A 13,346-nucleotide genomic window follows, 5' to 3' on the forward strand; every position below is an offset into this window, starting at 1 on the left:
TTGTAGCAGTATGTGGAGTTTCGCCTGCAAACTATTAATGAGACTTATCGAAGGTTACATAATAGTGCACTGGCCATATAGCTGTGTAATATTGGGGGTTGTGCGAAGTGAAAATTAAAGTACTGCGAAACACAACTGTGCACCTGTCGGCTACATGATTTACAGTAGTGTGTGTCGGAATCCACAACCCATTTTTCAGCCAGTGTAGCAACACAGTACATGGACACTGAGGACAATCAACAACCCATGAGATGAATAAAAGCAGGTGGAACCACTAAAGTGTCCTCTGCCGCCGCCCCCCCCCCCTACCATCTGTCTCCTCCTCCTCCCCCCCCCATGCAACACACCTGTTGTGCAGGGCACTCAGTGGGGCGGGGGCTTAAATACGCATCTGTGTATCTCCATAAATATTAGAGCAAAGCTATTATAAATCCTCCCTATATAGTGCCTCCCAGACAAAGGGTTTTGTGTGTCAGTTTTGGCCCGTTTTGGTCCAGGGGTCTGGAAGGAGTTCTTGTGGACACACACACACACACACACACACACACACACACACACACACACACACTTACGTATGTATCTAATGCTTCCTACACTTCCCACTGGGACCATTGATGGAACCCTCACAAAACTATCAAAATCTTAAACATAGCAGAAACAGTTCCTCCCATCAAAGGTTAGCCCTACAGTGGGAGCAGGAGATTATTGCCATCAGTAAACACACAGAATGGTGCTCTAGAAATGCATGGTCCAGTCTCATTAATGTCACCGTCACCTATGTCCGATGTAAGCATCCAATAACCATTCACAGATGGCAGGTGGCAGTACTAACAGTGGAGAGTATATGAAGCATGTCGGATGGATGTGGTAATCAGTGCAATCATTCCTGTAATATGGAAACAGTGGTCAGCCAAAAGGGCATGATCATTGGCTTTCAGGCCAAGTGTGGAAGCATTTCTGAAGTGGCTGTGTTTGTAAACTGTTCCCATGCCATGTGGTTAGAGTATACTGTGTGTTGCAAAGTGGAACTACAAAAAACCAGTGCCGAGGAAATGATACACCATGGGCCATAGATGTGTATGGGTGACTAGGTGTGAAACTGTTGAGCAACTGACTGTCCAGATGAACCAAGGAACTGCCAACAATGTCTCCTCAGTGACTCTTCAGCGAATTTTGCTGTTTATTGGCCTCCACACAGGCGCCTGGTTCACACATCCATGCTGACTGCTGTTTATCGGCAGTGAAGGCTGGAATTTCCCTGCAAGTACCTCACATGGATGTCCACTAAGTGGTGACAGGTGGCCCTTTCCGAATGAATAATCTCCTCCTCCTCCTCCTCCTCCTCCTCTCTCTCTCTCTCTCTCTCTCTCTCTCTCTCTCTCTCTCTCTCTCTCTCTCTCTCTCTCTCTCTCTCTCTCTCTCTCCCCCCCCCCCCCCCCAATCAAACAGATAGCCACCGGTGTGTGTGGTGTGAAAAATATTAGAAGGGTCTAGACCGAAGGAGGGAACATTATGGCCTGGGAATGTTTTTGTGGCATTCCCTGTGTGACGTCATTCTGGAAGGCACAGTGTATCAGTTTGTATTTCCTCAGTACAATGCCACCTACCAGCACAGTGTGTCACACAGCTTGCAGTGTAGATGTGTGGTTCAAAGAGTACCGGGATGAGGTTACTGTACCCCTCCAACCACAAAACTCCCCAGATTTAAACCCAGTCCATAATCTGTGGGACCACCTCAATCAGGCCATGTGCAGCATAGAACCTCATTGCTGGCCATGGCAGTGGAGTAAACGTGGCTCCACATTGCTGTTATACCTCGCAGAACCTCATTGATTCTCTTTCTACAAGTGTCTCAGTGACTTGCACAGCAAAAGGTTGTTATTCAGTGTTTTGACAGGTGGCGACATTAATGTCCCTGGACAGTCTGTAAGAACAGTGCAGTAAAGTCTTTATAAGTGCTTTTTGTCCTTTTTTAAAATTAGTCCATATAAGTCCTTATTTTTGTCTTGACAATTATCCTCAAACTTAAAAATCAGTTAACTTGTCGAAGTTAAAAAGGTGAAAAAAGACTCCTTGTATAGGTCAAAGGCCAAAGTAGTTATGAGGGTCACTCGACAGAATGACGTGCAGGGCGAGAGGGGTAAAGCTATCCCCACCCCACTCACATAGAATAGTGTGAGGGTACAATTAACCTGCAGTACTGGCACCTGTCACTGTTTGCGGTATGTTAGCTCATTACTGCAGTGCTGGTAGTAGGAGATACTATATATTGGCAGTAATGGAAATGGATGTGGAATTCTTAACCAAATATTACACATGTGACAAGAAAATGTCTGTGGCAAAGTATCAATCTGTGATTTATTGGCCATCTCTACTTGTAACACGTGTTTATGGAAACACTGCAGAACTGGTATGTGTTTTTTTTTTTTTTTTTTTTTTTTTTTTTTTTTTTATATATATATGATTAAAATGCCTGGAAAGTGTGCGTTGAACCAACTGTGACCGCAACAAGATTAATATGAACTATGACTAGTGCCATTGAAAGACATGGATGAAGGAAAGATTTGCATAAAGGACATTGATATAGCAATGATGGGAGAAGTGGCATTAAAAGCCCATACGAAAGGTAAGTGTTGTTTCGGGTTATATGTAACTAGAGTAGAATGAATTGACTTGACGTGTTTAAATTACACGTAACACATTAACTCGTGAATGTGTTGTTAATACACGCAGTTTGTATCTACTCGGACAATAATTGTTGTTTAGCATCTGAGGAAGCGAGTATTAAAATTTATCGGAAGGAAGAGGTATAAGTGAAACAGGTGATTAATGATAAAACATACGTTGAAAGATTAGTCTGCAATCACGATCATTCGAAATCTTGCAAATATACTGGGGAGATGAAGTACTTTATAATCAAAGGAACAACAAGAAAAGTAACAAAAGTGAATTAAATTACTTGGACGCTGTAATTCACGGGTGTGCGCAAAACTTGTAATTTTTCAAGCACTGTCGTCATATAGGTGACACAAAGACATAGAATTCTCATAGCAAGATGATCATTCAAATTCAATATGGTGGCCATATGCTGCATTGTTTCTTGGCAGCTATCAAGACCCACTGAAGGTGGAATTAGGCCACATGGTGGGAGACCTGTGCCGCCAACAGTTCTAAAGTGGTTAAACGTCCACAATATTTATTTTGCAAATTCAGTATGAACCATGAAGATCCATCCATAAGAGAGACTTATTTTCAAATATGTCTGAGCCAAAACAGTTCTTCAGTGATAATCATCTCTCCCTGCCCTTGCACCTTCCCCGTGCCACCTCCCCCCCTCCCGGTATCCTTGCTTACGTCAGTCTGACTACCATCCTGATTTCTGGTCTCTCTCTCAGGTTTGTCGTCTTCTTTTTTTACCTCACCTCATCTTTTCACGTTTTTGGTCCCCATTTAGTGTTTGTTCTCCCCCTCTAAACTTTGTCTCCGCTGTGGAACCACTTTGGTCTGAAAAGTGCAAATTTTACTTATTAATACCTTGTGTCTTGTTATTTTCTTGTTAAAAAATGGGATAAATGGTTTTGTTAGGAGACAAAATTGACCTATATGCTTATCGGTGTTTCGTTGATATCATAACTATGTTAACAGTAATGTTTGTTATTTACAGCTGTACCAAGAACAACTTTTTGATCTTTTGGCTCCCATGCGATGTGTTGTCGATATTAGGGAAGATGGAAGAACTATAAAAATACCTAATTTGACAGAAGTTCCAGTGACGGACTTCGAAGGCACTGTTGCAGCCCTCGTACAGGTATAGGCTACATGATTTTTTTCTTACTTTCCTAATTCTTCTTTTGAGGGTTAGTTATATAACACCAGCTTGGAAATGGTTCTTTCCATTACCAAGATATAAAAGTTTTTTGTATTTAAACTCTTTCGACATTGTCAGGCAATGTAATTGGAGAAAATCATTTCTCTGCGTCTGTGTAGAAGTTTATGAATCACTTAAAAAATACTTTTTTAAAAAATTCACACACATGCAAATATTAGGCTTAAAGTAAATTTTGAGTGCTTACAGCTTAGCTTTCTTCTTAATTTTGTGTACTAACACCATTTATTCATTAGGGATCATCATGTCGAGCAACTGGAGCGACAGCGATGAATGCACATTCAAGCAGGAGTCATGCAATTTTCACCATAAGCATTCATCAACAACAAAGTGACAATGTGTAAGTCTCATTGATCAACTAATTCACTATTTTGAATGCTGTGAAATTGGCATGAACATCTGCCCAACATATAATCTTCATAAAGGAAAACAGAAATTTAAGTGTACTGGGTATCTTCAGTTCTGGTAGACATGATGATAAACTCGTGAAAAGAAAAAAAGGTGTACATACTAAACTATCATTTAAAGCACAATATTTGAGGCTTACCAATATACCATCTGGGACTCACTACAGGTGTGTCCCTCTCATCCTAGAGTCGGAGTGACCACAGTTTTCTATAAATTCTATCCATCACTTCTCCTAGGAATGATCTAATAGTTCAAAAAGCTAGGGTAATAGCATTGTTTTTCGTGTGTGTGTGTGTGTGTGTGTGTGTGTGTGTGTGTGTGAGAGAGAGAGAGAGAGAGAGAGAGGGGGGGGGGGGGGGGGGTTCCCATTCAGAAGAAGGCCTTTTGGTTGAAAACTTTATTGTATAGTAGTCTTTGTATTGTTTGTGTCTGCGACTCGATGTCTCCTCTGTATGGTGAGAAGCAATTTATCCTGCTATCCCGAATAGAGCATACAGTGAAATAATTGTGATGAACAGACAAATTTTATATATTTAAATATCCTTTTTTTTATATAAGTTGTTAGTGTTATTTTTATCGTGTTTTCCAGAATTTATTCATATAAACCTTTATTCTTGCAAGTGTTACATGAATACTCTGAGAACTCAGATGAGAGTGGCGATCACCTACTGATGATATAGATGTAAACACTCCCCTCCCCCCCACCCCCTTCACTGTCACATCATACATGATATCTACGTCTATTTACATACTCCACAAGCCACTGTATGGTGGATGGCAGGGAGTACCTTGTACCGCTGGTGTTCATTGCCTTTCCTGCTGCACTCACAAATTGTGAGGGGGAAAAACAACTGCCCATATAAGTTGTAATTTCGCGTACCTTGTCTTCATGCTCCTTATGCGAAAAGTACATGGGTGGCAGTAGGATCATTCAGCAGTCAGCTTCAAATGCCAATTCTCTAAACTTTATTAATAGCATTTTGCGAAAAGATGTGCATGTTGATAATACCAACTAGTAACAAATCTAGCAGCATGCCTCTGAATTGCTTTGATGTCTTCCTTCCCCACCCATTCCTTTACTGGCAGTCACATGCCATGACAATTGGAGTGGTGGGGAATGGGCTGCTGGATGCTAGATGTAAACTCTGATCCATCTGCACTCTTGTGGCCTGCATCTGGCATGCAAGTCACCCTCGGCCAACACTGTTATTTTGGTTCGCTGAGTGCTGGGTCCCAAGCTCTCTAGAGGGTGAACCCAGTGTCCCTGCTCATCAGCCCAACAGCCACTTGTATTTCAATAGCCTCCTTAAGAACACAGTCCCAAAATGACAAGGTCTGTCTTAGCACTTCAGTTTCTTCATACTTCATGGAGTCCCCTGTAGCCATGCAGTGTTGTGGAACCCCAGATATTGTTGTTTGTGTAAGTTCATTGTCTCTTCTGTGTTCCTTGCATCTATCTTAGATTGCCCCTACAGTCTCCCAGATATACACCTTACCGCATTTACATGGCATGTGGTAAACACCTGGTTTATGGAGCATAGTCATTTCACCGTGTCTAATAGACACACTTTCCCAGAGGTGGACAGAAAACAAATTTAAAGTTACATCAGTCCAGGATTGTGCCAATTTTGTAAGATACTTTGCCGGTGTAAGACAGATATGCCATTATCTTCTGTTCATCATTGTTTTCTGTCTACTGGGCTTGTACTTACTGCCTGAAAGCACATTGAATTTCTCTCTCGTTGTATTCATCCTTCTTGAAAACATGCTTAATGTGGTTAAGCTGTCTTGATAGGCTTCCTTTGTCCAATATTGCACAGGCCCTGTGTACCAGTGTACATAGCATACCATCACGCTGTGAAGGATGACGCCAACTGGCAGCCTGTAGATACAAATCAGTGTGGGTGGCTTTCCTGTACACACATTGTCCTAAAGTCCTGTCCATTCTGCGATTGACTCCATGGTGAATTTGATACTGGGGTGCAGTGTGTTTAGATGTGAGAGGAACTCCTCAAGTCTTTCATTCCTATGTGGCCACACTACCAATGTGGCATCAAAATATCTGAAAAATCATGTAGGCTTTAGTGCAGCTGTTTCCAGAGCTTTCTCTTCGCAGTCCTCCACAAACAAGTTTGCTACAAGTGATGACAGAGGGCTTCCCATGGTGACACCATTAGTTTGTTCATAATAGTCACCACTGAACAGAGATAATTGTTGATGTGAGGACAAATTCAGAGAGATTAGTCATTGTTAGGTTGAATTTCTGTCTCATCAACTTCAGGAAATCAGCGTGGGGCACTCTGGTGAAGAGGGATACCATATTAAAGCCCACCATAAGGTCCTGGTCATGGAGATGTAGTTCTTGCACCTGTTGAATGAAATGTACAGAGTTGGTGATGTGGTGCTGACATTTACTGACATAAGGGCTTAATACTGACATTAAATATTTGGCCAGCTAGTATGTTGGTGTGCCTATGTTACTGACAATAGGACACAGGTCGTTCCCAACCTTTATTTATTTTTTATTTACTCGTCAAGTTCTGTAGGACCAAATTGAGGAGCAAATCTCCAAGGTCATGGAATGTGTCAGTACATGAAACTACAACATAAAAGTAATAACAGATAAAAATAAAATGTTTATGCACCCGAAAAAAGTGTCCATAAGTTCAAGTAAGCGCAATCGACAATACAATAATAATTAGTTAATTTTTTAAGGAAACTCTTCAATTCTGATTTGAAAGCGCGTGGATTACTGCTAAGATTTTTGAATTCGAGTGGTAGCTTATTGAAAATGGATGCAGCAATGAACTGCACACCTTTTTGCACAAGAGTTAAGGAAATCCGATTCAAATGCAGGTTTGATTTCTGCCGATATTAACCGAGTGAAAGCTGCTTATTCTTGGAAATAAGCTAATATTGCTAACAAGAAATGTCATTATGGAATATATATATGTTTAGACGTCATTGTCAAAATACCCAGACTACTGGACAGCGGTTGACAAGGGATTTGTGAACTTACACCACTTGTTGCCGGAACTGCGTGTTTCTGAGCCAAAAATGTCCTTTTAGAATGGGACGAGTTACCTCAAAATATAATACCATATGACACAAGCGAATGAAAATAAGCAACGTAGACTAATTTTCGTGTCGGATGATCACACTCTTCTGATAACATTCGAATAGTAAAAATGGCAGTATTAAGTCTTCGAACAAGATCCTGAACGTGGGCTTTCCACGACAGCTTACTGTCTATCTGAACACCTAGAAATTTGAACTGTTCAGTTTCACTAATCACATTTCCGTTCTGTGAAATTAAAATTTCAGGTTTTGTTGAATTGTGTGTTAGAAACTGTAAAAACTGAGTCTTACTGTGATTTAGCGTTAGTTTATTTTCTACAAGCCGTGAACTTAGTCATGTGCTGCACTATTTGAAACCGAGCTAATGTTGCACACAACATCCTTTACTACCAAGCTAGTGTCACCAGCAAATAGAAATATTTTAGGGTTACCCGTAATGCTAGAGGGCATATCACTTATATAAATAAGGAACAGGAGTGGCCCCAACACTGATCCCTGGACCCCCCTCCCCACTTCACAGTACCCCACTCAGACCCCAAATCACAGCCGTTATCAACATTATGAATAATGACCTTTTGCTGCCCGTTGCTAAAGTAAGAGGTGAATCAATTGTGAGCTACTCCCCGTATTCCGTAATGGTCTAACTTCTGGAGCAGTATTTTGTGATCAACACAATCAAATGCCTTAGTTAAATCAAAAAATATGCCAAGCGTTCGAAACCTTTTGTTTAGCCCATCGAGTACTTCACAGAGAAAACAGAATATAGCATTTTCAGTTGCTAAACTACTTCTAAAGCCGAACTGTACATTTGATAGCAAATTATGTGATATAGAATGAGCAATTATCCTTACATACACGGCCTTTTCAATAACTTTTGCAAACACTGATGGCATAGACCATTACCCCCGAGTGCACACAGACATTAGCTAGTACCCCCGCTCTCCCCTGCCGTCTGTCATTATCACAAAGTTTAGTACCTAACTAAACTGTAGAATGAAAGACTTTTCTTGGGACACTTCTATTTTTAAAATGATGGAAGATGAATATTTATTTATTTGGTTGGTTTGTGTGTGTGTGTGTGTGTGTGTGTGTGTGTGTGTGTGTGTGTGTGTGTGTGACCTGCACACTGCAACCCCAGTTGAATCCAACAAAGTTAAAATATGTGCATTATACTTACTGTTCCTAATTCCTTGATAGCTACACTCCTTGCTTCTGAACTGGCAGAAATTGGAGAACTTGAGGCTGTTGATGCTTTGTGTCTGACAACAACCACTAATAATAGCAGCAGTAGTAATGTATACAGCACTATAGTAACCATTATGTAGTTAATGCCGTGTCGTGCCATCAATTATTACGTTATCTGTTTTTAAGCTAGTAGTGAAGCAATTTCTTTACTACTGCAGTTATCTACAACTCGGAGAACTTGGTGCAGCAGCTTGTGGTCAAAGCTTCTTGATGATTTCCTTCAGCAGGTACTGGTTCAGAAGCTCAGTGGTCTTCTTCTTCACTCTGTTGGTCAGGTCTTTTTTCAATTTTGTGTGTGCTGGATCTTCGAATAGGTCATACATTTTGCAATCGTGTTCTGATAGCAATAGAGCTACAGTGGCATTTTCTTTTTCCACAGGTAGGATGACTATTTTAGGGTCATTCTGTAGTTTTTGAATGGCAGCTCTTTCCACTTTCATGACGTTCACCCTTGGTGGGTTGGCTCTAGTGAGCGCACAACACATTTCCCAATGTATGTTTTCCACATCATCACTGGGGAGGGTGGAAATAACTTGTTCTGTAACACTGGTGAAATCTGCAACAGGTATAGCGTTTGATGTTGGTGTCAAACTGAGTCCCTTTTCCAGAACTGATTTTGGTGCGTTATCAATCTCTTTTTCCCCATGAGATTTATTTGGTTCATTGCTGCTCTTTTTGTGGCTGTTCTCTTGCTGACAGATGTACAAACTTGGAGATTTGTTTGGTAGTCTCGAGATCAGTTTTATATGACGGGCGATCCTTGCATTTGTTGGTACTGTGCTGTGGTTACGGCAGCTCATCAAAGGTGTAAGAGCTGAGTAGATGCTCTCTGCTGTTATGACGTTTATCCAGCTTCTTAAGTCTCTGATTCATCTCCTCCTGCTAGAGGTATCTGATGTGTTTTCTTAGGCTTTCCTGGCAAATCAGCTGTTAGTACTGTTGTCGGGTGCCCAGCTGGGTGGAGTCAGAAAAGTAGCAAACAAAATTGGTGGAATCCTGTCTCAATGTGACATTTAATGTGTCTCCTGTCCACCTTGAAAACAGTATGCCCTTTAGGAAAAGTGAAAGATGTCTTGGGGCTCCGTAAATCTGTTGTTGATCATATTCCATGTAAATGTGGTAAGACTTGTGCCCGTACAGTCTCCCCAATAATTGAAGAAAGATGCAAAAAACACAGAAGATGCACCAAGCTTAAGCAACCAACGAAATCTTCAGTTGCAGAACACTGCATGGCTACAGGGGACTCCATGAAGTATGAAGAAACAAAAGTGCTAAGACAGAACTCCTCATTTTGGGACTGTATTCTGAAGGAGCTGTTGAAATAAGAGTGGTTGACTGGCTGATCAACAGTCACTGGTTTCATCTTCAGCAAAGCTTATGACCCAGCAATTTGCCAACTAAAATCACAGTGTTGGCCGACAGCGATTTCTGAGCACGGCACAGTCCACAGAGTACATCAGACTGTTGGGTGGGGAGGGGGAGGTAATAAGAGTATATAGGAGGTGGAATGTAGCAAAGATGCTCATTCTACAGGTATTACCTGAAGATGACAAGGAGTGCTGTTAAAATATTGTTCAAAAACAACTGCAACCCGCTGAACTAGAGCATTGATCTTGTTTTGCAACAATATAATGTTGAGCAAGAGGAATCAAATGATGCAGAAGCCACTCTGTAGCAAAGAATGCATTCAAGGCTGTCCTCAAACACTTGGAGCAACAGCCAACAACTACACACACACACACACACACACACACACACACACACACACACAGAGAGAGAGAGAGAGAGAGAGAGAGAGAGAGAGAGAGAGAGACAGACAGACATATTGTGGGCAAAATGGCGTGATGCAGCTACAAAGTAGAGCTTTAAGAAATGGAAACAAAAAGCATTTTACACTTTCTTAGATTGATTTTCTGTGTGTAAAATTTTCTGTTTATTATAAACGTAATATTTCACTTAGTTTTGGATTATTGCATTATTTTGAGCTCTGTAAATTATCTTATTTCATTCTCCTTTGATTACCTGATGTTTTCAGCATTCTGACCACTGCCTAGTCCCAAAAGTGATGGTTAACCAAGGCTCTGCTGTAGGTAGTTTCTGTGAGTTAGTATGGACAGAGGTTATACTTAATCAGAATAAATTAATAATTGGTTTCTTTTACTGATCCTCCCACTCTGACAGTTGCTGAATTTTTTAAATAAAACTAGAGTAGCATCTCAAATAAGTACCCCACTTGTAGATTATAGTTGGTGACGACTTGAGTCTACCGTTCATATATTGATGAAAATACATGTATAAAACATCATCTGAAATTGTACTAATTTTCTCTGAAAATTGTTATCAGCAATTAGTTCCAGAGCCTATTAAAAGTGCAAATGGTTGCGAAAACATGCTTGACCTCTTAGCTACGGATAATCCTGAGCAAATAGGGAACATCTTGACAGATACAAGAATTAGTGACCACAGTGTTGTTGTAGTGAGACGGAATAACATTGCATCTAAAACCCACCAAAATTAAATGCAAAAAATATACCTATTTTGAAAAGCAGAACCTTCTAAGCATGAACCAGATGTGGCGTGGATACAAAACAGCTGAGATATTTATACCAAATAAATTATAAGGTGGAGCTGATTCCCCATGGTATGCAAAACTGGCATTCTACGGATCGGAGCGTGGAATGTCAGATCCCTTAATCGGGCAGGTAGGTTAGAAAATTTAAAAAGGGAAATGGATAGGTTAAAGTTAGATATAGTGGGAATTAGTGAAGTTTGGTGGCAGGAGGAACAGGACTTTTGGTCAGGTGATTACAGGGTTATAAATACAAAATCAAATAGGGGTAATGCAGGAGTAGGTTTAATAATGAATAAAAAAATAGGAGTGCGGGTTAGCTACTACAAACAGCATAGTGAACGCATTATTGTGGCCAAGATAGACACAAAGCCCATGCCTACTACAGTAGTACAAGTTTATATGCCAACTAGTTCTGCAGATGATGAAGAAATTGATGAAATGTATTGCGAGATAAAAGAAATTATTCAGGTAGTGAAGGGAGACGAAAATTTAATAGTCATGGGTGACTGGAATTCGTCAGTAGGAAAAGGGAGAGAAGGAAACATAGTAGGTGAATATGGATTGGGGCTAAGAAATGAAAGAGGAAGCCGTCTTGTAGAATTTTGCACAGAGCATAACTTAATCATAGCTAACACTTGGTTCAAGAATCATAAAAGAAGGTTGTATACCTGGAAGAATCCTGGAGATACTAAAAGGTATCAGATAGATTATATAATGGTAAGACAGAGATTTAGGAACCAGGTTTTAAATTGTAAGACATTTCCAGGGGCAGATGTGGATTCTGACCACAATCTATTGGTTATGAACTGCAGATTGAAACTGAAGAAACTGCAAAAAGGTGGGAATTTAAGGAGATGAGACCTGGATAAACTGAAAGAACCAGAGGTTGTAGAGAGTTTCAGGGAGAGCATAAGGGAACAATTGACAGGAATGGGGGAAAGAAATACAGTAGAAGAAGAATGGGTAGCTCTGAGGGATGAAGTAGTGAAGGCACCAGAGGATCAAGTAGGTAAAAAGACAAGGGCTAGTAGAAATCCTTGGGTAACAGAAGAAATATTGAATTTAATTGATGAAAGGAGAAAATATAAAAATGCAGTAAATGAAGCAGGCAAAAAGGAATACAAACGTCTCAAAAATGAGATCGACAGGAAGTGCAAAATGGCTAAGCAGGGATGGCTAGAGGACAAATGTAAGGATGTAGAGGCTTGTCTCACTAGGGGTAAGATAGGTACTGCCTACAGGAAAATTAAAGAGACCTTTGGAGAGAAGAGAACCACTTGTATGAATATCAAGAGCTCAGATGGCAACCCAGTTCTAAGCAAAGAAGGGAAGGCAGAAAGGTGGAAGGAGTATATAGAGGGTTTATACAAGGGCGATGTACTTGAGGACAATATTATGGAAATGGAAGAGGATGTAGATGAAGATGAAATGGGAGATAAGATACTGCGTGAAGAGTTTGACAGAGCACTGAAAGACCTGAGTCGAAACAAGGCCCCGGGAGTGGACAACATTCCATTAGAACTACTGATGGCCTTGGGAGAGCCAGTCATGACAAAACTCTACCATCTGGTGAGCAAGATGTATGAGACAGGCGAAATACCCACAGACTTCAAGAAGAATATAATAATTCCAATCCCAAAGAAAGCAGGTGTTGACAAATGTGAAAATTACCGAACTATCAGTTTAATAAGTCACAGCTGGAAAATACTAACGCGAATTCTTTACAGACGAATGGAAAAACTGGTAGAAGCGGACCTCGGGGAAGATCAGTTTGGATTCCGTAGAAATGTTGGAACACGTGAGGCAGTACTAATCCTATGACTTATCTTAGAAGAAAGATTAAGAAAAGGCAAACCTACGTTTCTAGCATTTGTAGACTTAGAGAAAGCTTTTGACAACGTTAACTGGAATACTCTCTTTCAAATTCTGAAGGTGGCAGGGGTAAAATACAGGGAGCGAAAGGCTATTGACAATTTGTACAGAAACCAGATGGCAGTTATAAGAGTCGAGGGGCATGAAAGGGAAGCAGTGGTTGGGAAGGGAGTGAGACAGGGTTGTAGCCTCTCCCCGATGTTGTTCAATCTGTATATTGAGCAAGCAGTAAAGGAAACAAAAGAAAAATTCGGAGTAGGTATTAAAATTCATGGAGAAGAAGTA

General features: G+C 40.7%; 1 protein-coding gene across 1 annotated transcript in view; it reads left to right on the forward strand.

Annotated features, from left to right (window-relative positions):
- Positions 1 to 13,346, forward strand: part of LOC126260037 (chromosome-associated kinesin KIF4A) — a 301,102-nt gene that overhangs the window by 131,753 nt on the left and 156,003 nt on the right. The window contains exons 4-5 of the mRNA XM_049957211.1: positions 3,665 to 3,808; positions 4,123 to 4,226. Of these exons, the coding sequence (XP_049813168.1) occupies positions 3,665 to 3,808; positions 4,123 to 4,226 (248 nt within the window). The remainder of the gene's footprint in view (positions 1 to 3,664; positions 3,809 to 4,122; positions 4,227 to 13,346) is intronic.

This window comes from Schistocerca nitens, chromosome 5 (genome assembly GCF_023898315.1).
Source record: "Schistocerca nitens isolate TAMUIC-IGC-003100 chromosome 5, iqSchNite1.1, whole genome shotgun sequence".
Classification (NCBI taxonomy): domain Eukaryota; kingdom Metazoa; phylum Arthropoda; class Insecta; order Orthoptera; family Acrididae; genus Schistocerca; species Schistocerca nitens.